We start from the raw sequence: 24,021 nt of genomic DNA, 5'->3' as shown, positions 1-24,021 counted from the left end.
CATGTTCTTGCCACTGACTGTCTGATGTTCATGTCGTGTCCTGCACGTTAGTCATGTCTTTGGAACAGACTTGTTGCTGGAATTGTCGTCATGTTTAAGTAGTGGTTTTCGATGTATGTTTCAAAACAAGTTCTATGTTTATTTTTTAAACTAAGAGACTGCAAAATGTCCCACCAATAATCACCATTTTGCTTAAAGTCCTACCAATTGTCCCCAACTTAGCAATACTAATAAGAAAATCTAAGGACTCAGATAAAAGTTCCATCAATAATGATGGTCTTACAAAACGGGAACGCAACACAAAGTGGGAACTAATCTCCAAAAGACTAGGTCTCTTATTTGAATAAGTAAATAGCAAGAAATAAAGAAGCCACGTGTTGTCATTGCTTCTTGATATCCTATCACATCCTCATCCTCCTTCCCTCACTGCCCTCCCCCCCTGCAAAGATGAAATGAAAACAGATCAAAGTTTAGAAATCCAAAAACATAAACTCAAATCACAATCAACACTTCATTTACCTTCTTCTGGATCTTCCCACCAACAAGAACATCATCAGGCCTAGTCAGAACCGATTTGGGCCAAATGATCCCTCGAACCTTGAGTCTCCAATGGGTAGATTCCAGCACCGTGTACACATAACTGGCTCCATGCAGAAAATTAATCAGGTCCTGGGCAATGGGGATGACACTAACCAACCACTCCAGATCTTCTTCGGTAGGATATCTGGGTGGATAGCACCTGCTCAGTATGGCATTGAATGACATTTCCTGACCCTGGAAAGGGACAAGTTGCTTCACCCTCTCAACAGCAAAGGCCAGGTTTTGGGGGTCTTTGGTTCTGGCAAAACCATCGATCACTACCCCATGGTGAGTGGACTCTGGCTTCACACTAAACTCCTCCTCCATTCGCTCCAAGTAGTTGAGAGCCAGATCTAGCTTCCCAGAATCAGCAAGAGCCTTCAGCAACACCCAGAAAGTGATGTTGGTAGGAGCAACTCCATACACAACCATCTCTCTGAGTAAAGACTCTACTTCTTCTGGAGCTTTTGAAGCTGTAGAGTAGTATCCAGCTCCAGACAATAGAGCGTGGTAGTGATTCTTGGTCTTCTCCTCGAACTCAAGAAGCTCCAACTCATGAAGTTTCTTCAATCTATCCTCCAGGGTCTCGACATCGGCACAAGTCTTCACCACGACGGCTCGCAACTGGTCCCTGAGACACACCACCTGAGACAGAGGCTCCGAACCCTCCTCAAAATCACCTTTCTCAAACCTCTCTGTTATCTTCTCAATTTTCTGAATACAATAAAAAAGTCACACAAGTCAGGCCCAAAAACAATATAGGCCCAAAGGTTTCACAACTTGAAACCCATGTATACAAAACGAGAATCTCTCTCAACTCAAATCAGTTTTTTCTTTTCATAATCAAACCCCCCCATACACGTATCATTACTAATCTTAATCAAAATTCCCACACACAACCAAAACTTTATAGCTCGCTGCTTATACTTACTAATCTAATCATTCCCACAAGATACAGCTTTCAGGAAGAAGGATAATACTGAGCAAAACCCTCTTATTTTGTACACTAGTTGCTACGACTAATCCCACAAAAACAAAACAAAACAAAACTTTTAACCCTAAATACAAAACGAGAATCTCTGTAACTCAATCAGTTTTTTTCTTTTCATAATCAAACCCGTTATTACCTTAAACACATTGCGGATTCCATCCGACCTCATTAAAGACTCGCGAATTTTTTTTAAATCAGACGAGGAGGTGTTGTAGCGCCTCATCGTTCCCCCCATTTCCTGTAAACCACCCAATCAAAACAAGTCAGGCCCAAAAACAATATAGGCCCAAACGTTTCGCAACTTGAAACCCATGTACAGTATATACAAAACGAGAATCTCTCTAACTCAAATCAGTTTTTTCTTTTCATAATCAAACCCCGTTATTACCTTAAACACATTTCGCATTCCAGCCGACATCATTAAAGACTCGCGAAAGTTTCTTAAATCAGACGAGGAGGTGTTGTAGCGCCTCATCGTTCCCCCCATTTCCTGTAAACCACCCAATCAAAACAAGTCAGGCCCAAAAACAATATACTGTATATATAAAAAACGGAACTTTCTGCAACTCGATCAGTTTATTTTTTCATAATCAAACCGGTTTTTACCTTAAACACGTTGCAAGTGTTGTAGCGCCTCATCGCTCCCCCGTACGTAATAGCCTTGTTGATGAAAGACAACATCTTGATTTGGAACCTGAAATGATTTTTTTTAAAAAAGTTATATATATTTTCTCAGTAACATCAAATCACACAGAGTCTGATGACTTGAGAGAGAGAGAGAGAGAGAGAGAGAGAGAGAGAGAGAGAGAGAGAGAGAGAGAGAGAGAGAGAGAGAGAGAGATCGTTTCATGATAAACAAGAAAAAAAATATACAAAAGATCTGACGACTTGTTTCATGATAAAAAAAGAAACTTTTTGACTTTCAACATAAAAAAAAAGAAGCAGATCCGACTGGTTTGATGTGCCATAAAAAGTTTTTCTTTTTCATCATCAAAAAGATCCGACTCGTTTGGATGAAAAAAAAAACCCATAGCTTTTCAATTAATCAACATCAAAAAAAGAAGAAGAAATCCGACTCTTTTGGATGGAGTAAACCCTAAAGTGTCATAAACTTTTTGGATAAGCTAGATTCAAAGAAGCCAAACAAAACAAAAAGAAGCAGATCCGACTGGTTTGATGTGCCATAAAAAGTTTTTCTTTTTCATCATCAAAAAGATCCGACTCGTTTGGATGAAAAAAGAAATAGCTTTTCAATCAACACAAAAAGAAAAAGAAGATCCGACTCGTTTCGATGGAGTAAACCCTAAAGCAGAAACTTTTTCTACTTATTCAAAATCAAAGAAAGAGAGATTCTGATAAACTAGATCCAAAGAACCAAAAAAATGGGTGCAAACAGAAAGATCAGCGTTCGAGATATGGAAAAGTTTGTATCTTTTTTTGCATGGAGAAAAACCCTAAAAACCCTAAATGACAAAAACTGAAAAAGTAAAGTTAGAGGTGATTCTTCGGATTCATCAAGAACCATATGATTCAAAATCAAGGAAATAGAGATTTGGATAGCTAGATTCAAAAGAACCACTTAGAGAGAGATAGAGAGAGAGAGAGAGAGAGAGAGAGACCTTGTCTTCTAATGACAGAATCAAAGTGGAGAGGGAAGAGAGAGATAGAGAGCTATATAGAGACTGAGCTCGCTTGGGGAACAAAAGCAACTGAAAATATTAATTGATATGGGATGGAAAGTGTAGCTGTCACTGCTTTTTCCTTTTTGTTGGGGTGGTTTTTTTTTACCGTTTTGGTGCAACCTATTTCAATAATAAGACAAAAAAAATTATTTCATATGTTTTGGATCACCTCTTTGTTTCCTTCTTCCCTCTTTCATATTACGTACACTAATCAATCAAATTGTGAAAACAAAACAAAATTAGACTACTCCTCTCATTCCCATAATCTGTATATTAATTAATAACACCAATGAATTAATACATAAACTTAGGCCTCGACATTTTATCCGGACCCAAAGACCCGACCCGAAACCGACCCAAAAATATTCGGTCCGGACAGAACCGATCCGATCAAATTACCTTATCGGATCTTGTTGTTGTAGAGGACCCGCGGGTCTTCGACCCGACCCGAATCTGAAACCTGATGGATATCCGAATTAATAATGTAAATTAAATAAAATGAATCGAAAGGAGTGGAAGATGGGTGTTTTATCTATAGAGTAAGGGGGTCAGCCACTAGGAGGCAACTAATTATTGTTGTATCTCACATAGTTTAATATATATACACATTTTAATATAATAAAAACATAAATTTTAAATAAAAATTTCAAATATTTTCGGAAATATTAATGTTTTCAGATATTTTTTTTTGTATTTTTAGGTATTTTTAGGTCAAATCGAACCGAACCCGACCCGGAATCGAACCGATAAATTCTAATTACCTGAATGGAACTATCTAAGACCCGACCGACCCGGACCGGTACGATTCGAACCGATCCGAAATTGAGAATTTGAAATTATCCTATCAAATCCTAAACTCCTAGATCCAAAAAACTCAAACTCGAAAAGATCTGATCCGAACCCGACCCGACGATCCGAATACCCATGCCTACAAAACTTTTTATCCGTACACTTATAAGTTAATATCTTCGTTGTTGCGAAAAAAAAAATATCATGGATATATATGCCACCATACAGTTAACACGTATCATAGGTGGTCTTTCAACCAACATTAAAGTAAAATAGGTCAATATAGTATTAAGTAATAGTATAGGTTTTTACAAATAATTAGATCATTATAAGAGGACTTGTTTTACAAATATGCATCTGACAAAGCACAAGAGTGACGTCCATTGTTGTCGACTCTGTTAACCAATGGGATTATGTCTCCCACTTCAAAAGATTAAAACTGTCCAAAAACCTTCAACCCTTTATACCCTTTATTAAATTCATTTGTCTATGTTTCGGTTAATGTAACGTGGTTAACTCATATGATTCACAATTAGCTCATATTTGGAGAAGACCACGTGGGGGCCCGCAACAAAACAATTCATTTTTAATATTTTTTTTGTATGTGGTATAATACTACGTTACTTACTCTTTGCAACTTTAGTTTTACAAGTAACTAGATTTTGACCCGCGCTTTTGAAGCGCGGAATATTTTACGATGAAAAATTTCACTAATAATTTAACAAATATTTTGGTAAATTTTAAAGAGTGTGTATTTAAAATATTTTTGCATTTAAATCAGTATTTTTAAATTCAACCCGATTGTGATTATACCGGTTAATCCGGAGATCTGACAATTCATTTTATGTTTTTAAAATATTCATATTAAAAAATCACTAAAATCCGAGACTAACCGATTGAACTGGTGGATGACCGATATGTAATCTAATTGGATTTAAATTGTAATAGCTTCATAATTTGTAATCTTATAATCGAAATTTTAAAGTTCACTATTTTGCAATTTATGATAGTGAACTTTAAATTATGAAGTTTCTACAAAATTTTAAAGAGAAAATGATAGATATAAAATAACTAAGATTAATTATTGTATTATTTGGAAACATTGATAGTAGTATAAAAATATATTGTTTGGAAACATTGATAGTAGTATAAAGAAATAAATATATTGTTTGGAAACATTGATAGTAGTATAAAGAAATAAGTATATTGTTTGGAAACATGGATAGTAGTATAAAGAAAGGAACATAAAATAATTTAATGTATGTTTAACTATAAAGTATAAAGTGTATTTAATTTAAAAACTTACAAAATAAATGTTAGGTCCAATAGAATGTTTCTGTTTTAATAAGATAGATGGCTCGCCAAAAGTACAGAGCAGCCACTGTTTTATACTTGCATTACTTGCACACCGATGTTTTACCACTGGACTGTTTGTATACTTTGGGCCGAAATTCTATTTATAATGAATTAGTGAGGAATCAGTCTTAAAGCTTTCCTAAAACGGAATTTACTGGAAGTTTATGAGTAGGCCACAGTCAATATATATGCTTTTCTCAGTCAATATCATATATGCATAATGAGAAATTTTTGGGTGAACCGTAGGTTTACCAACCAATAATAATTTGTATTTTTATATTCAGTATCTTTATTTTAATAGGTGCATATGTTAATATATAAACCATATAAACAAATAATTTTATTTTAATAGGTGCATATGTTATATATATATTGTTTAAATAAGACTATACATTATATGAAAATACCTACTTATATTTTGATATTTGCATTGAATATATATTGAAAATTTAATATTTTAATTTTGAAATCTTCATTTTTTAAAAATGATTATAAATTATTGAAACCAATATACATCTAACATTAAAAAATAATTTGTTGGTGTAAAATTTTGTTACACAAATATGCAAACAATCATAAAATCATATGAGTAGAAACCCCGTTTAATAAATATCCATATTAAAAGTATACTATATATCTATGTTAATATTATTTAAATTTAATTATACATTATATACGTAGATAAAATTGATTATTTTAATATATTTACCCTAAAATGATTGCGAACAAACAAGAGCGATCAGTTATTTATTATATACATAATAATAACTGATTTCTCAGTTACTTAATATATAATTACTATTTTATTATTTCATAATATGCAGAAAACATAAAATAAGTAATAAATATAAAATATTTATTCTGCACAAGACACATATCTTAACCTAAATATGTAATTCTTTAATAATTTTAAATTTTAAACATTTATAAATCTCAGGCCAAAATAAAGGAACAAAATAAAAATAAATTTCAAAATAAATATTTATATTGAACAATAACCAAAATGAAAAAACGACATAAAGAAAGAACAATATTGAAAATATATAGGATTGTCATGTGAACGTAAATTTCTTATAACCATAATTAATTTTTATATTGCTAAATCATGATATAAAACTAAACTGATATAATTTCATTGTAACCAAATAGTAGGTTTGGGATTATTCGGTCTAAACATTGGATTTTCATGTGATAAGTGATTTTTTGACCTAAAATATTTTTAAAAAAAAAATTTTAAAAAATTATTTAAGGCCCAAAAATATTAATTCGATCAAGAATATAAATTTTATTTTTTTCATACAATATTTCTTAAATAATTTTTATATAAATTTACTATGCGCAAATATCATTCTAATTCTAGTAATATATTATAAATCTTTCAACAATTTAGCGCATAAGCTGACTTGGACAAGGTAGGAAGAAGAAGAAAATGGGTCAAATCGTTGAAAATGAGCTGGCATACGAAAGAAGTAGCGCATAAGCTGACCTGGACAAGGTCTATTCTAATCATCATGTGGTGAAGATGATTCCACGACGGGAATGCTACGAGATATGTGTGATTGTAGTTTATTCTATTATTTTAGTAATAAGAAAAGACATTGTATTTTAATAATCTTAAATACATCTAACTTTCTGCGTTGTCAAAACAAATGTTCTCTTTTGCATACAAAATCCGAAAATAGTACTGGCCAGTAGTATAACAAGGTTAATTTTGGGGTTTCCGAATATAACTGATTTGATTGGCCAGTAACAGAGTAATATGTTCTGAGAAACCACATGTCTATAAAGAATAAGTGTTGGTAACAAATATGTCTATTCTAATAATGTAAGATACAAAAGTTTCCTCTATTCATTTATAACTTACTCGAAGCCTTCAATGACTAGGAATGTCAGTTGGGCTACTACGGTCGGGTGTTACCCGACTCGAAATTCACAAAAAAAAAAATCTGCAATGACTAGAAATCCAGAGTGAATGGTTGTGAAACGAAACAGAGCTTAAAATTTTTGATAAATCTTCTTCCTTCCACAGTGGGTGTCAGATTCGATGCATCAATGGTAGATGAAGAGTTACTGAGAGCATACAGAGAAAAACAAAAGATTAACATAATATATTATACAAAGAAAAATAATGTACGTTTTAGAATATTTTAAGTAAAACAATGATATAAAAAGATTAACAAAATATATTATCCATACTCCAACAAAGTATGTCTTACCAAATTTTCATAATCGAGAATTCTGAATATTATTATTTTTATTTCATATGAAAATGAAATCATTCAATCTTGCATATACTTTTTGGATACATTTATTATAAAGTAATTAAAATATGTGAAATAGTATGAAATCAGCAGTCCACACTATCAAACAGTATATTTCCAAGTTGAATACAAAAGGATAAGATTAGCCTTCTGCACACGTGAACGCATATAATGTGGCATGCCTCTAATGTTTGAGAGTCATATATTTTCTATGCCTAGTTAAAACTTAAGTTAAAGAGAGTTGAACCGTGATACAAATATACAAACTTATGCCCTGTTTTCAAAATGTAAGGGCTTTAACGTTGTAAATATTTTATTACAAAATGTAAGGACTACGTCACTTTATTGTTTTAAGATTTTGTAACCTATCTTGTGATCTAGCTCTTTCTTCTTTCTCTGCCTTCTTCGAATGAAAAACTTTTTTTTCTTCAATGCTTCCTCTAATCGTGTCCGTTCATTTGTGTTCCTGAGTCAAGATTTCTTTCTTTGAGGCTACGACTAAAATGTTATTAGTTATATGGCAAAATACCATGACACATGTTTTATTTAGAGTCTGCCCATGAATCATTATAGAGATTTGGTTGCTAAGTCTCAGTTTATATATGAAGATCTTACTTAACCAAAAAAATACGAAACTGTTTGTAAAATTTAAAAATAATTGAGAGCACACCAATGGAAAATCATGTTATTTTGTAATATAACACATCGGTTCGTAACAAGAATACAAAGTGATTTATAAAAAATGTGTGTGGTTAGGTGATTTATCAGAATTGTATGAAATTCTAAAAATACATACAATGTCTTGTAAAATATGATTTACCTAAAATTGAAAGAATGTAATTTAGTTTGAATTTGTATTGTGTTCGGGTAGTTACAGTAAAGGAAGTGCTACGTGTAATTCTTTTTTTTGTGCCATGTGTAAAATTCGCTTGAGTTTATTTGTCAAAAACATGTAATTCACTTTAGTTTTAGACCCCTACGACTCTTCTTCGTATCAATCAACCAAAACGGATCAATATAGGCAATGTAGTATGAGTATATACATATATATATTCCCCTCGGTTTTTTTATTTATTTTCACAATATGACTAACGGTCAAGGAATCAAGGTGTACAACAGCTACTGTTTCTAGCTCACATAATATATTTATTATTTTGGCTTATCTCTATATGAATCAACCAACACACAATAAGTTCTGAACCTTAAATTCAATAGTAGTCTCTAAGAGAATCAATCTATTTTTTTCACAAGACATGAAAAGCTGTAACGACTCTTTGGTTCATGAATGGTCGTTGGATGTTATAAAAAGTTCTAATTTTGTAGTAGAATTTCTAGTAGTTTTTAGTTACTAAAAGTTATAGAGGCAGAAAATAAATCTGAGGATCATAAGTTGATTCATGATCTAAAAAAACTATATAAAAATGCACTATTAATACAATCGAGCCTTATCTAGAATCGATTCATACCTTACGTCGGATATGAGCGGACCGACCACACGGGATTGATGAGCTGGTGGCTCTTTTTAAACCGGCGCAGAGAACAAAGCACCGATTCGCCGTCAGACACACAATACAAACAAAGCTTTTTTAGAATTTTTTGAGTTAATATTATTTTATTTTTCTTGAGTCAAATGTTGTTTTACGAGAGAGAACGTCCGATTCTCACTCGCGTACGCCAAAAGCGATTCTGGTTGCGCGTGATAGTCACGAAACACTCGTCTCACAGGAGAGGAAAGCAGATATTTTTATTCTTTACCGGAATACAAATAAATGGAAAAATCCTAACGCATGAATGTAGTGTTCCAGAAAAATACATTGCACACAGATAGTTTATGGTCACCTAAGTGTAGACATGATGAGAATCTTCGTTCCTCAGTAATGACTCCAGTGGAGTGTAGTGAAGCTGCTTTGAGTTATTTTCTCTCCTCATCTCGTGAGAGGTTTGTGATGACTAAAGAAAAAGGGGAATTTTCAAAAACACCACTTTGAATATGTATATGAATCAAAGATGAAAAAGGTGTGTGTACGCAAGAGATTACAGCACTGAATATGTATATGAATCAAAGATGAAAAAGGTGTGTGTACCCAAGAGATTACAGCACAAGGTAGTGGAAATCTCATACTAGGCACTCAGCAACCAGAAACATGTCTTATTAAAAGACCATCAAAGTAGGCTCAATACATGATAAAAGGTCATCCACAGAACGCTCGTCCACAAGTTCTTCAACCTCTATACTCTAGGACATGGAAATACCCAAAAAATCAGTTGATGATAGACTCTTCACACGTGAGCTGCGGTTGGGTTCACAATAGTAATTGTGGTATATAACAACCTACAAAAAACTATGTAAATCTAATCCTAATTAAAATAATAAAAGTTAAGGGAGACGTTGCCGCCAAAAAAAAATAAAATAGTAAAAGTTGTTATTCTAAGCTTCATCAGGAACTCACCTGGATCAACTCCATCTGTGCTTGGAGAGTCAAGAGAAGCCAAGATTGTGAGATTCTTTACAACAACATCTCTGTTCAGACAATCAAAAACAAATTCATATCAGAACGCAAGACTAGCTGAAAACAAATAGCATTAGATTAAGTGTAACCTGAGACATGCAATAAACAGGATGAATGTTCCAAAAATGTGAACTCAAGAAGGTGAATGATAAGACCAGTAGAGTTCATGAGCTCAACGAGATGAGGTCTTGTATAGTTTAGCTCTCCAGTTTTAAACCAATCCCACCATATACTTCCTTGACCATCAATTGTCCCGTTCTCGCCTATGGTTACAGTATCATCATCAGACAAACAGCATCCATATATTAAGTTGCTATATTAGTTAGTACCTGTGATGACTACATCTGTGAGAATCTGACCATATAGAAGACTCCTATTTCTTTTACCAGGCAAATCTTCTTCCTCGTCCATATGATGGTAATGGATCAACCACAGGTCAATTTCTCCGAGCTCTGAGAAAAGACATATAAGTTGTATAAGTGTTCACATTGTTATTTATGTTTTTTAGTAAAAAAGGGTAGAGACTTGCCGGCCTGTTCAAAAAAAAAAAAAAAAAGGGTAGAGACTTGCCGTGGTATCAGAAGTGCTTCTACACATGTGCTAGAGTAACAATTACTACTAAGAAAATAATTGATGAGCATTTTACAGTTCCAACTTCCTAGCTCCAATATTTTTAATACTATTTGACATTTTTTTATAATTACTATTTGACATTTTGAAACTATGAATTGAATTTTTTTTGTGTTGTATCTATTAATGTGAATCACACTATGTTAGTGGACATCTTTTGAGAGCTAGAATGATAAATTTTCTAAATTATACACTTATATTCAGAATGGATGCACTAAATTAGAGAGGATTAGTAAGACAGGCAAGAGTAATACGACACTCATAATTACTATACATAATTATCCCTTCAAGTGATTAGCAAACCTACCATCATTGATTCACTGACCGGAGCTTTATGGTGAAATATAGCGCACACAGAGCCGCGGCTTTATAGTAAATTATCACGTTGCACCGGATACTCTCAAAATTTGTTTTAAGGCCCAATTTAACTTGAAGCTTACAACTACGGGACAAGTGCCACCGATACTTGTACATACCTTGAGCCCCATGTGCAACCTAAGTTCCCACAAGCAGTCCATTTTCAGAACTTTTTTTGGTTCCTTTCTCAAACAATTCTTTTGAAACAAAATAAAAATCTATCACTTTGTAGTTCGTAGTGCAATCATAGTTGTAAAACAAAAATACCTTTCAGTCAAAATATCAAATCAAAGCACAATGAACTTGAGAGAGTCTTTACAAGACAAAAGTAAATTTTATGGGAACGACATCGATTTTTGGAGTCATCTGGAAGGTGGAAAGAAGCTACTAAAAACTTGAATGAAAATTTGATATAGTTAAGAAGATTTGTGTAACATCCCGGGCCCAGCCCAAAATGAAACCCAAGAGCTGCAGGCCCAAGTGAGTAAAATCCTACCCCAAAGCTCTCTCATTTCTTATAAAGGGACATCATTCCTAGGGATTCATCACAAGAGAGACAGCAAGCGAAGTCCTGCCCGATCAGAACCTCGCCGCCGCGCCGCCGCCGCCGCCGCCGCCGACCGCCGCCGCCCGTTCGCCGCTCACCAACCGCCCCGCGTGCAGCCCGAGCCGTCGATCCCGAGCCCCCAGTCGTCGCCTCCTTGATTCCTTTTCTTGTAACCTTCTCAGATCTGAACCTTAAGGTAATCTAGATCCCTAATCTTCTAAGTCATTGGGTATGACCAGATCTGAACGTAAACCCATCTTCCCTCTTGTGAATCTTTATGGATCAGATCCGGAGAGGTGACCATCTTTTTTCCATTTCCTAGATCCAGATCTACCACTTCAAGAAACTAAGGTGAGGACTTGGATGTGAACTTATCTCTTGTTGAGTAACTGTAGACATAGTCCTTGGTGATGTGATCTAGATCTTATGTGTATGAATGATTTGCCACAAAATTTTTGTTATCAAATTGCAATCATTTGCCCCAAAATTTTGACCAGAAATAAATCTTCTTGACTTGACCAAGAGTTAAACAATTTTGTCTTAAGTAACTCTTCGGCTGGTAGTGTCCTTTTGCATGGTCGACGGTATCTGAATTGCCGTCAGATTGAAATATTATTCGACCATAACTTGTATTTTCTTGTTGGATCCTTCTTGGATAAATCCAAACACTGATTTTTTTTATTGGGCATAAGGCCTCCACGTTCTGCATCAGGTCCATTAGCTTCTCTCGGTCTAGAACTTCATGGATCAAACCGATAAGGCCCATAAAATGCCCATTAAGCCAAGTTATGATCAGTTGCTTAGCTTGTTCTTACGTTAAGCTCCTCGTTGAGACATATCTGCTGATCTGGATCGCATCACCGTAGATTGTAAATATGATGGTAAACTGTGTAATCCATCTGTAGTATGATATAGTATTTTAGTAGATAATAAAATATTATTTTCATAGATTATTGGTACATGGGCAGATTTTGTGGTTCTGTGTAAGTGGATATATAGAAATCATTCGTTCATGAATTATACTTTAGTTCAGATCTTAAAGAAAGTTGTAGCCGGTTCATTCTGCGGTGGTAGAATAATTACCACTAGTTAAATTTCAGAGTCTACGAGCAACAAATATATATAGTTAATCGAAACTACTATCTACATGTTTGTAGACAGTAGATTTTGTTTTCTATTTTCCGTAGATCAAAAATGAAATTGTATTCTACTGATATTTAGTCAACCAAATTATTTTTCATATGATCTGTTTTTTGTTTATGTACATTTTATATAATTTTTTATTTTTTCTGACTGTTATAATAATTGATATGAATTTTTAAGGTTGACAAGAGGCATCTGAGTCTAAAAAAATTTAAAAAAATAATGACAAATGGACAAATTGTTATGTATTGGCAATTTTTTCTATTATTAATCAAAAGTGAACTCTAAGGGGGGTGTATTGAATCATGGATTTTAAAAGTTTAAGTGGATTTGGAAAAATATTGGAGTTTGAAGAGATTTGGACTAAATCTCATTTATATGGATGATTTAAAAAGAGAAAAAAGATTTTGGGTGAGATTTTCTCTTAAATTTCAGAGTACTTATTAGCAAAAAAAAAACATTTCAGAGTACTCTAGATCATTTGATATTATTAATCTATGTTGTTTCATTATTTTTTGAACAAATGACACATCGTTTACAAGACACGAGTTTGCTCCGTATCGTAACTCTCGCAAAGGGAAAACGAGGAAGACAATGTGGTTCATCAGATCATTGATAATGGAACTAACTGAATTTGCTCCTTACGAGAGAAAACCATTGAGGCTTCTCAAAGTTGGTAAAGAAAGAGGGCTCTTAAGGTTGCTAAGAGGAAGAGGGAGGATATGTCTAGTGTTCATGAGGTCTGGTGGAGGTGCTACTACTGAGAAGAAGAACTTCTGAACAAGTTACGGTTACACAGCTCCCACAACTGATTCATCTCATACCGAAACTCCTTCTCCCCAAGCTTACACTCACTCAAGTGCTTCACTGCAAGTGCTGAGCCATCAAGAAAAATCAGCTTATACGTTGTTCCTGTTTTAGTTGTAAAGATAATGTTCTCAGAGCTGAAACCATTAGTTGCAGCCATCAAGTCCCCAAGCTTAACCTTAACCAAAGGCTTCTTAAACAAAGAGACTTGCGCTACCATATGGCTAAGTCTCTGCGCTAAGATATTAACTCCTTCGTTTTTAACTACTCTCTTTCTCGTATATACCATCAAACTCCAAACACACCAGCTGCAATATCAAAAAAAAGAAAAAAAAATTGATTCTCAGATCGTACCAAAGAGTTCATGAACCTACACTCAGCTAAACTAGGAGGAATCTCACCATCCAATTCATTATTAAACAGATCAAGGGACATCAAGAACGGTTACCAAGTACATAGCTTTGGAGGAATGTTACCAGACTATTGATTGCTAGATCGATCAAGCTTTTGTAAGCTACCATAATATTGAAAAGACTCTGGGATCCGACCAGATAAACCCATGTCTTAAAGCACGAGATTGATGACTATGTTCTCTTGATTGTTCCAACAAGACGCGCCGCCGAAATTTCATAATTTGAGAACTCTCTGAGGGTCGGTGAGAGAGGAATCAGGTCTGGATTCCTCGTAGGCATCTTATGTCATCTTCATCAGTAGCCATGGCGGGAGAAAAGCAGAGGAAGAAGAAGATGAACAGAGTAGCAATAATTGATAAAATGGAGAAGCTTTATGGGGTTTGAGATGATCTCCATGGATGAAGTGATCAGAGGTTATCTGGGTTTGGATTGAAATTAAAGTTTTGTATCTGCCAATGAAGTTGCAGAGAGACAATAAGCCTGCCATCAGTTGTCTTTTGTAAATATTTTCTTGTTCGTCTTTGGATAGATGTCGTGTTATTTTTATTTAGAAGTCTCTCCAAATAACACATGTAGAAGTAGGAGTTTCACAGCGACATTTTTAACTAAAAATGAACTCAAAGTATCCCCAAATCCCATTCATAGCTTTTTTATCAAAATAATGTTTACCTTTCAATAACATTGGATTTGATATAAGTTTTGTAAATGGTTAATTGAATAACAGGAGATTTGTGAGTGTTTCTAATGATTTTAGACAAATTTCATGTTTAATAACAGGTGATTTGAAAATATTTTTTAAAATCCTTAGTTGAATAACAGGGGATTTTAAAACAACTCTAAAACCTTTTAAAATCATAGTTTCAATACACCCCCCTAAGTCAAATTTCAGGACTAGGATCTTCGTGATTTGATTTGTGTGACTTGAAGAATAGTTTTTTTTAGTAAAACTATCAATTCTGGAAGAACTAACCACGTTAACAAGGGTTCTCGGGTTGGGTTGAGACTGGGTAGCTAAGTCCATTACAAAGAGGATGGTTGTTTGTAGTTTTTGAAATGGTTTTTGGTTTTTTGTTTTTGAAAAACTATTTTATTATCCAATTAGAATTATGGAAAATAGATTTCTTAGAATTTTTTTTTTAAAAACTAGTTTTTGAAATAACGGTTCGTGGAAATACCGTGGTCTATTGATCAAGGTTTAAAGGCTTCTGTATCCATGTCTGGGGTTCGAATCTCAGGCAACATAATTTCTACAGGAGGATTTCAATTTCCGGAGAAGGCAAATTATGCAGAAGATTAGAGAAAAAAGCTTACAAGAGAATTTTCAGTATGGTGCAAGAACTACTGTCAGGAATTGATTTCATAGGACGATTCAGGATGATGGAGTCAAGTGTAAATTCTCACAAGACATGTATTATTGTCGGCTCTAATATCATCTATGCAATGTTTTTCAGAATTTGTAATAACATAATTAACGAGACAAAAAATAACTGTTCAATTTGTAAAAAAACCAAAATATAGATTATATTAGTTTTACGGAAGAAGTTGGCGTTGGCTTTTGTATATTTTTATTTTTAGAAATTTTTAAATTTTAGTGACAACTCCTTCATTCTTATTGTATGATTATATTTCTTCCATTTACGTTCGCAAGAATCTACTCACCATTAAAATCTATAAACTTTATTAAAATAAAATAGTAAAAATTCCAAAGTCTAACAACGAAAGAGCAACAATATTTTAAATTGATTGATTGCTTGCTATCATACTAAATTTATATGACGTGGTTATGTTTTGTTAAATTTTACACATATAATAATTTTTTTATTTTTGTCATCATAATATTTTTTATAGTTAACCGTTAATGAATTATATTTGCACATTTTACTTAAAGTTTTATATATAGGTATTTCTGCAAATATCATATGTACACATTTCTAATTTAAAGTATATATATATATATATATATATATAAATGTATGTTTAAGCATAAAACTATTTTTGTAGTATATGTTTAAACATAGAATTATATTATTTCGTATTTGCTGTTTTTTATTTTAAAATAAGCATGTGTATTTTGGTAATATATTTTATATTTTATTATTTACCAAATAAATATTTTACTATTAATAAAATGAAAATTAAACTTATTAATAACAAAATATCTATTCTATAACTAAAAGCAAAAAATCAAAACTAGAAACAAAAATCTAAAATCATCATTCATGTTTTTCCAAAAACTAAAATCTAGTGCAAAATCATCACCTAAGTTTTACTTTCTTTTTAGAAAAAAAAAAAAAACTTGCTGAGCAAGATTTTTTGTGGAGTAATACGTGTGACAGTAGATGTTTCCCGGATCAAATAAATTAATAATCAAAACCCTAACTCCTCGGCACCAGCTCTCTTGGACCATGTCTCTCCTCCGCCGCGTAGTAAAAAATCCGACCGTATCAAAGGTTTCTAAGTTGTACGTACCTTACCCAGTGGGAAGAGACCCATCGTCACTCCCAAAAATAGATCCAAACAGCCATAACTGCATTGATAACCGCCCAATTTCTCTGCGCTACAGAGTATCGGCAATGATCGAGATGTCTAATCTCGACGAAGCCGCGAGTATCTCGCGCCTGGCTGTCTCTGAAGAATTACGTGCGAACAGAGACACTGTCTTCATCTGCAATTCCGTAATCGGAGCCATGTGCGAAGCCAAACGGTACGACGAAGCCCTCTCTATGTTCAATTACTTTTTCAACGAATGTCAAACCGTTCCAAACACGCTCTCTTGCAATCTCATCATGAAAGCACACTGCGACCAAGGTTGTGTCGACAAGGCTCTTGAGCTTTACCGTCACCTAGTCCTGGACGGACGCTCGTCTCCAGGGATGGAGACTTACGTGATACTCACGAAAGCCTTGGTTGATGCCAAAAGACTCGACGAAGCTTGTGATTTAGTGAGATCCATGGGGCGTTGTTATTTCATGGTCTACGACATCCTCATTCGCGGGTTTTTGGATGTAGGGAGATTCGTAGAGGCTAGCCAAATCTTCGAGGAACTGAAAGGATCACCTAACAACAGTAAACTCCCATGGAGAGACTATCACAAGGCAATTGCACTCTTTCAGGTTTCTTTTATTGAGTATTGGTTCAAGCAAGGCAAAGATGAGGAAGCTCGGGAGATTTGGGCGGTTTTGGATATGGCTGAACTACTGAACCCCATTGTTGGAAACAGGGTTTTGAAACTTCTTGTGGAGCACGGTAAGAAAACAGAGGCTTGGGAACTGTTCGAATTGATTAAAGGAATCTGCGATTCCGAGACTGTCGGCATAATGTTGAAGTCTTTTAGTGAAAAGACTATTATCCCTTTCAAATGTGTCGGGAAGACGTGTTATAGGACCATCATTGCTTGTCTCTGCGAACAAGGAAAAATGTCCGAGGCAGAGACATTCTTTGCTGTCATGTGTTACGACCTTGATAACATAGACGACGAATTGATGGCGTTGGGACCTGATGTCTCAACATTCAGAGCAATGATCAATGGATATGTTAAGGTTGGGAGACTCGATGATGCCATGAAGATGTTGGACAAGATGAAGATTTTAAATTTAAGAAAGCTTGCTATTCATCGAGCCAGCTAAAAAGAAAATTTGCATTCCTTTTTTTTTTTAAGACAATTATATTTTATTTTATTTAGTCATCCTTGACTTTTCTCACATCTCAACTCATCTTTCAGTTTTGCTATGCTTTTTTCCTCTTCTTTTTTTGTCTACGTAAACAACCATTCATTGACAAATCAAAATAATTACTCTTAACAAAAGTGAGTTTACAAGTGAAACTAACATCAACTTTTAACTATAAGAATCATGTCACGAATGTAGCCAGGAAGGATCAAATGAATAGAGATATAATATTAAAGCAACGAACGTCAAAGAGAAGTCTCTGAAACTTGCAGCGAAATAAAGAAAACGAGAGAATCAATGTTAGGTCAGAACTCAACCACGGATTTGAGCTTGAGTAGAGGCAGCAATTTGCTCAGCCCCAATATTAAAGTTTGCTAATAATATCTAGAATTAGATTCGGACATTAATTATGTATTTAAAAAAAGTTTCTCTTTTTTCTTTTAACTTGCTGAGCAAGATTTTGGTGGAGTCCCTGTTATTATTAATATATATATATATGTATTAGTGCCGTCGTCCAAAGCCCTAACCTGCTGAGGACGTAATGTCTATGATACGCCGCGTGATACTTGGTCGGCGGCCATACAGGACGGCGGTGCCAAGAAGAGCCAAGGACGTAATGTCAAATCCAGATTGCCGACCAATCACTCTAGGTTTCAGAGTGTGGTACCTCATCGCCTCCGTTGGCGACCTAGACACGGCGGCGGAGTACGCTCGTTTGGCTGCATTCAGTAGAATAAAAGGGGAAGCGACGGAGAGTACATGTGAATTAATCATCCGAAGCATGTGTCTGCATAAAAGGCACAAGGACGCGTACGATCTCTACGATTTCTTCTTCAACAAGCATAAGCTTATACCCACCAACAACTGCTGCAACTGCATCATCGAGTCTCGTTTTCAACAAGGTCTTGTTGACGAAGCTCTTGATTTCCACCGATCCATCATATCCCGCGGTTACCCAAACGAGGATACTCTCAGGGTCTTGACCAAAGGGTTAGTTCAATGCGGTCGACTGGACCAAGCCAAAGCATTTCTTAAGGCCGAGAAATTCCCGTATAGCAACCGGCCTGATCACGTGGCGTTCAACAATCTGATTCAAGGGTTTTTGGACATTGGGAATTTGGACAAGGCCAATCTTGTCTTGGACGAGTTCAAACGGGCTTGGTCTGATTGGTCTGATTTTGCCCTTTCCTGGCATAAACCTAATTCTCTCTCTTTACAATATGAACAAAAGGTGGCTTTCCTCATGACGACATTCATGGAGTACTGGTTCAAGCAAGGTAAAGAGATGGAAGCTATGAAGTGCTACGAGCGTTGTGTGGTAGCAAACAAGCTCCCTGTTCGTTCAGACACTGGCAGCGCCCTTTTAAAAATTTTGCTCAAGTACGGTAAAAAAACTCATGCTTGGGCACTGTACCATGACATGTTTGATCAAAGTCAAAGTGGGATAAGTTGCCTACGCTTAGACTCTGGCACGGTTAAGAAAATGGTGGACGAGTGTTTTGATATTGGTCGGTGTAGCCAGGCAATCGAGACCTACAACAAGGCGAGAACCAATAACAAATTCTTAGATAACACATACATTATCACAAGGTGTTGCGAAAACGGCATGTTGTCGGAAGCAGAGTCTCTGTTTGCTGTTTCACTTGGTCGTGGTTTCGGCGGCGCTGACGTTGCCATTTTCAAAACAATGATCGCTTCATATCTCAATGCTGGTCGAGTCGATGATGCTTTAAAGACCTCCAACATGATGATTGATTCGAGTCTAATAGAGGTCTCCAAACTGTTTTGACTATGTTCTTCATCACCTGCTTGCTCTTTTTTTTTATTGTCCTTTATCTTGTTCTCAAGATATATATGTCTTGGATATTTTTTTGTATTCTTTCTTTAGTTGTTTTGGATCGTGAATCAACGTACGTATGATCCTCCATTTATTTTCTTCACTTTTAGCAACTAAAAACTAGAAATTCTACTGCAAAACTATAATCTCTTTATAACATCCACAGTCATTCATACATGTACCAAAATCGTCGTTGCAGCTTCTCATGTCATGTTGAAATAGATTTGTGATTCTTTACAAATGACTAAGGTTCAATGTTTTTTTTTTTTAAAGTGTGTTGGTTCATAAAAATACAAGCCAACAAAAGGACATAGGAATACTCTGTAAGAAGTTTTGTTTTTGTTTGTCATGTTCTTGCCACTGACTGTCTGATGTTCATGTCGTGTCCTGCACGTTAGTCATGTCTTTGGAACAGACTTGTTGCTGGAATTGTCGTCATGTTTAAGTAGTGGTTTTCGATGTATGTTTCAAAACAAGTTCTATGTTTATTTTTTAAACTAAGAGACTGCAAAATGTCCCACCAATAATCACCATTTTGCTTAAAGTCCTACCAATTGTCCCCAACTTAGCAATACTAATAAGAAAATCTAAGGACTCAGATAAAAGTTCCATCAATAATGATGGTCTTACAAAACGGGAACGCAACACAAAGTGGGAACTAATCTCCAAAAGACTAGGTCTCTTATTTGAATAAGTAAATAGCAAGAAATAAAGAAGCCACGTGTTGTCATTGCTTCTTGATATCCTATCACATCCTCATCCTCCTTCCCTCACTGCCCTCCCCCCCTGCAAAGATGAAATGAAAACAGATCAAAGTTTAGAAATCCAAAAACATAAACTCAAATCACAATCAACACTTCATTTACCTTCTTCTGGATCTTCCCACCAACAAGAACATCATCAGGCCTAGTCAGAACCGATTTGGGCCAAATGATCCCTCGAACCTTGAGTCTCCAATGGGTAGATTCCAGCACCGTGTACACATAACTGGCTCCATGCAGAAAATTAATCAGGTCCTGGGCAATGGGGATGACACTAACCAACCACTCCAGATCTTCTTCGGTAGGATATCTGGGTGGATAGCACCTGCTCAGTATGGCATTGAATGACATTTCCTGACCCTGGAAAGGGACAAGTTGCTTCACCCTCTCAACAGCAAAGGCCAGGTTTTGGGGGTCTTTGGTTCTGGCAAAACCATCGATCACTACCCCATGGTGAGTGGACTCTGGCTTCACACTAAACTCCTCCTCCATTCGCTCCAAGTAGTTGAGAGCCAGATCTAGCTTCCCAGAATCAGCAAGAGCCTTCAGCAACACCCAGAAAGTGATGTTGGTAGGAGCAACTCCATACACAACCATCTCTCTGAGTAAAGACTCTACTTCTTCTGGAGCTTTTGAAGCTGTAGAGTAGTATCCAGCTCCAGACAATAGAGCGTGGTAGTGATTCTTGGTCTTCTCCTCGAACTCAAGAAGCTCCAACTCATGAAGTTTCTTCAATCTATCCTCCAGGGTCTCGACATCGGCACAAGTCTTCACCACGACGGCTCGCAACTGGTCCCTGAGACACACCACCTGAGACAGAGGCTCCGAACCCTCCTCAAAATCACCTTTCTCAAACCTCTCTGTTATCTTCTCAATTTTCTGAATACAATAAAAAAAGTCACACAAGTCAGGCCCAAAAACAATATAGGCCCAAAGGTTTCACAACTTGAAACCCATGTATACAAAACGAGAATCTCTCTCAACTCAAATCAGTTTTTTCTTTTCATAATCAAACCCCCCCCATACACGTATCATTACTAATCTTAATCAAAATTCCCACACACAACCAAAACTTTATAGCTCGCTGCTTATACTTACTAATCTAATCATTCCCACAAGATACAGCTTTCAGGAAGAAGGATAATACTGAGCAAAACCCTCTTATTTTGTACACTAGTTGCTACGACTAATCCCACAAAAACAAAACAAAACAAAACTTTTAACCCTAAATACAAAACGAGAATCTCTGTAACTCAATCAGTTTTTTTCTTTTCATAATCAAACCCGTTATTACCTTAAACACATTGCGGATTCCATCCGACCTCATTAAAGACTCGCGAATTTTTTTTAAATCAGACGAGGAGGTGTTGTAGCGCCTCATCGTTCCCCCCATTTCCTGTAAACCACCCAATCAAAACAAGTCAGGCCCAAAAACAATATAGGCCCAAACGTTTCGCAACTTGAAACCCATGTACAGTATATACAAAACGAGAATCTCTCTAACTCAAATCAGTTTTTTCTTTTCATAATCAAACCCCGTTATTACCTTAAACACATTTCGCATTCCAGCCGACATCATTAAAGACTCGCGAAAGTTTCTTAAATCAGACGAGGAGGTGTTGTAGCGCCTCATCGTTCCCCCCATTTCCTGTAAACCACCCAATCAAAACAAGTCAGGCCCAAAAACAATATACTGTATATATAAAAAACGGAACTTTCTGCAACTCGATCAGTTTATTTTTTCATAATCAAACCGGTTTTTACCTTAAACACGTTGCAAGTGTTGTAGCGCCTCATCGCTCCCCCGTACGTAATAGCCTTGTTGATGAAAGACAACATCTTGATTTGGAACCTGAAATGATTTTTTTTAAAAAAGTTATATATATTTTCTCAGTAACATCAAATCACACAGAGTCTGATGACTTGAGAGAGAGAGAGAGAGAGAGAGAGAGAGAGAGAGAGAGAGAGAGAGAGAGAGAGAGAGAGAGAGAGATCGTTTCATGATAAACAAGAAAAAAAATATACAAAAGATCTGACGACTTGTTTCATGATAAAAAAAGAAACTTTTTGACTTTCAACATAAAAAAAAAGAAGCAGATCCGACTGGTTTGATGTGCCATAAAAAGTTTTTCTTTTTCATCATCAAAAAGATCCGACTCGTTTGGATGAAAAAAAAAACCCATAGCTTTTCAATTAATCAACATCAAAAAAAGAAGAAGAAATCCGACTCTTTTGGATGGAGTAAACCCTAAAGTGTCATAAACTTTTTGGATAAGCTAGATTCAAAGAAGCCAAACAAAACAAAAAGAAGCAGATCCGACTGGTTTGATGTGCCATAAAAAGTTTTTCTTTTTCATCATCAAAAAGATCCGACTCGTTTGGATGAAAAAAGAAATAGCTTTTCAATCAACACAAAAAGAAAAAGAAGATCCGACTCGTTTCGATGGAGTAAACCCTAAAGCAGAAACTTTTTCTACTTATTCAAAATCAAAGAAAGAGAGATTCTGATAAACTAGATCCAAAGAACCAAAAAAATGGGTGCAAACAGAAAGATCAGCGTTCGAGATATGGAAAAGTTTGTATCTTTTTTTGCATGGAGAAAAACCCTAAAAACCCTAAATGACAAAAACTGAAAAAGTAAAGTTAGAGGTGATTCTTCGGATTCATCAAGAACCATATGATTCAAAATCAAGGAAATAGAGATTTGGATAGCTAGATTCAAAAGAACCACTTAGAGAGAGATAGAGAGAGAGAGAGAGAGAGAGAGAGACCTTGTCTTCTAATGACAGAATCAAAGTGGAGAGGGAAGAGAGAGATAGAGAGCTATATAGAGACTGAGCTCGCTTGGGGAACAAAAGCAACTGAAAATATTAATTGATATGGGATGGAAAGTGTAGCTGTCACTGCTTTTTCCTTTTTGTTGGGGTGGTTTTTTTTTACCGTTTTGGTGCAACCTATTTCAATAATAAGACAAAAAAAATTATTTCATATGTTTTGGATCACCTCTTTGTTTCCTTCTTCCCTCTTTCATATTACGTACACTAATCAATCAAATTGTGAAAACAAAACAAAATTAGACTACTCCTCTCATTCCCATAATCTGTATATTAATTAATAACACCAATGAATTAATACATAAACTTAGGCCTCGACATTTTATCCGGACCCAAAGACCCGACCCGAAACCGACCCAAAAATATTCGGTCCGGACAGAACCGATCCGATCAAATTACCTTATCGGATCTTGTTGTTGTAGAGGACCCGCGGGTCTTCGACCCGACCCGAATCTGAAACCTGATGGATATCCGAATTAATAATGTAAATTAAATAAAATGAATCGAAAGGAGTGGAAGATGGGTGTTTTATCTATAGAGTAAGGGGGTCAGCCACTAGGAGGCAACTAATTATTGTTGTATCTCACATAGTTTAATATATATACACATTTTAATATAATAAAAACATAAATTTTAAATAAAAATTTCAAATATTTTCGGAAATATTAATGTTTTCAGATATTTTTTTTTGTATTTTTAGGTATTTTTAGGTCAAATCGAACCGAACCCGACCCGGAATCGAACCGATAAATTCTAATTACCTGAATGGAACTATCTAAGACCCGACCGACCCGGACCGGTACGATTCGAACCGATCCGAAATTGAGAATTTGAAATTATCCTATCAAATCCTAAA

The 24,021-nt window shown here is 35.3% G+C and overlaps 4 protein-coding genes and 1 long non-coding RNA gene across 7 annotated transcripts in view; 2 read left to right on the top strand and 3 right to left on the bottom strand.

The window, feature by feature from the left end:
* Positions 1–21,673, bottom strand: part of LOC108838592 (pentatricopeptide repeat-containing protein At1g77170, mitochondrial) — a 41,372-nt gene extending 19,699 nt beyond the window's left edge. The window contains exons 1-3 of one of the 3 annotated variants that reach the window (XM_056995962.1): positions 21,626–21,673; positions 20,437–21,210; positions 520–597 (exon numbers count right to left, since the gene is read on the bottom strand). In XM_056995962.1, the coding sequence (XP_056851942.1) occupies positions 520–597; positions 20,437–21,210; positions 21,626–21,658 (885 nt within the window). In that variant the 5' untranslated portion in view covers positions 21,659–21,673. Of the gene's footprint in view, positions 1–116; positions 440–519; positions 1,294–1,706; positions 1,755–20,033; positions 20,357–20,436; positions 21,211–21,625 lie in introns of those variants that run through there. The other 2 variants (XM_056995964.1, XM_018611504.2) reach the window with 2 other exon arrangements.
* LOC130501065 (probable polygalacturonase) lies at positions 9,566–10,615 on the bottom strand. The gene is made up of 3 exons (XM_056995965.1): positions 10,498–10,615; positions 10,258–10,431; positions 9,566–10,179 (listed from the first exon to the last, which is right to left on the bottom strand). The coding sequence occupies exons 1-3, from the start codon at positions 10,577–10,579 to the stop codon at positions 10,166–10,168; spliced, it is 270 nt and encodes an 89-aa protein (XP_056851945.1). The 5' UTR covers positions 10,580–10,615; the 3' UTR covers positions 9,566–10,165.
* Positions 13,326–14,735, bottom strand: LOC130501068 (uncharacterized). Its single transcript, XR_008939479.1, has 2 exons — positions 14,054–14,735; positions 13,326–13,960 (listed from the first exon to the last, which is right to left on the bottom strand). It is a non-coding gene; the product is annotated as an uncharacterized LOC130501068 (long non-coding RNA).
* On the top strand, positions 16,325–17,766 carry LOC130494653 (pentatricopeptide repeat-containing protein At3g60960, mitochondrial-like). Its single transcript, XM_056995958.1, has one exon. It carries the CDS (start codon positions 16,405–16,407, stop codon positions 17,689–17,691), a length of 1,287 nt encoding a protein of 428 aa, XP_056851938.1. The 5' UTR covers positions 16,325–16,404; the 3' UTR covers positions 17,692–17,766.
* Positions 18,235–19,671, top strand: LOC130501063 (pentatricopeptide repeat-containing protein At3g60980, mitochondrial-like). Its single transcript, XM_056995960.1, has one exon. It carries the CDS (start codon positions 18,275–18,277, stop codon positions 19,520–19,522), a length of 1,248 nt encoding a protein of 415 aa, XP_056851940.1. The 5' UTR covers positions 18,235–18,274; the 3' UTR covers positions 19,523–19,671.
* Positions 21,674–24,021: the final 2,348 nt, after the last annotated feature.

Source organism: Raphanus sativus, unplaced genomic scaffold (assembly GCF_000801105.2).
Source record: "Raphanus sativus cultivar WK10039 unplaced genomic scaffold, ASM80110v3 Scaffold0091, whole genome shotgun sequence".
NCBI classification, from domain to species: Eukaryota; Viridiplantae; Streptophyta; class Magnoliopsida; order Brassicales; family Brassicaceae; genus Raphanus; species Raphanus sativus.
This window is presented reverse-complemented; position numbering and strand designations above follow the sequence as displayed.

Bases quoted from the DNA above. Each gene is read 5' to 3' on its own strand.
- LOC130501065 (XM_056995965.1), bottom strand. From the start codon at position 10,579: ATGGACGAGGAAGAAGATTTGCCTGGTAAAAGAAATAGGAGTCTTCTA. The intron at 10,432-10,497 runs GTACTAACTAAT...CTGTAACCATAG, and splicing joins CACAGATGTAGTCATCACAG to GCGAGAACGGGACAATTGAT.
- LOC130501063 (XM_056995960.1), top strand. From the start codon at position 18,275: ATGTCTATGATACGCCGCGTGATACTTGGTCGGCGGCCATACAGGACG.
- LOC130494653 (XM_056995958.1), top strand. From the start codon at position 16,405: ATGTTTCCCGGATCAAATAAATTAATAATCAAAACCCTAACTCCTCGG.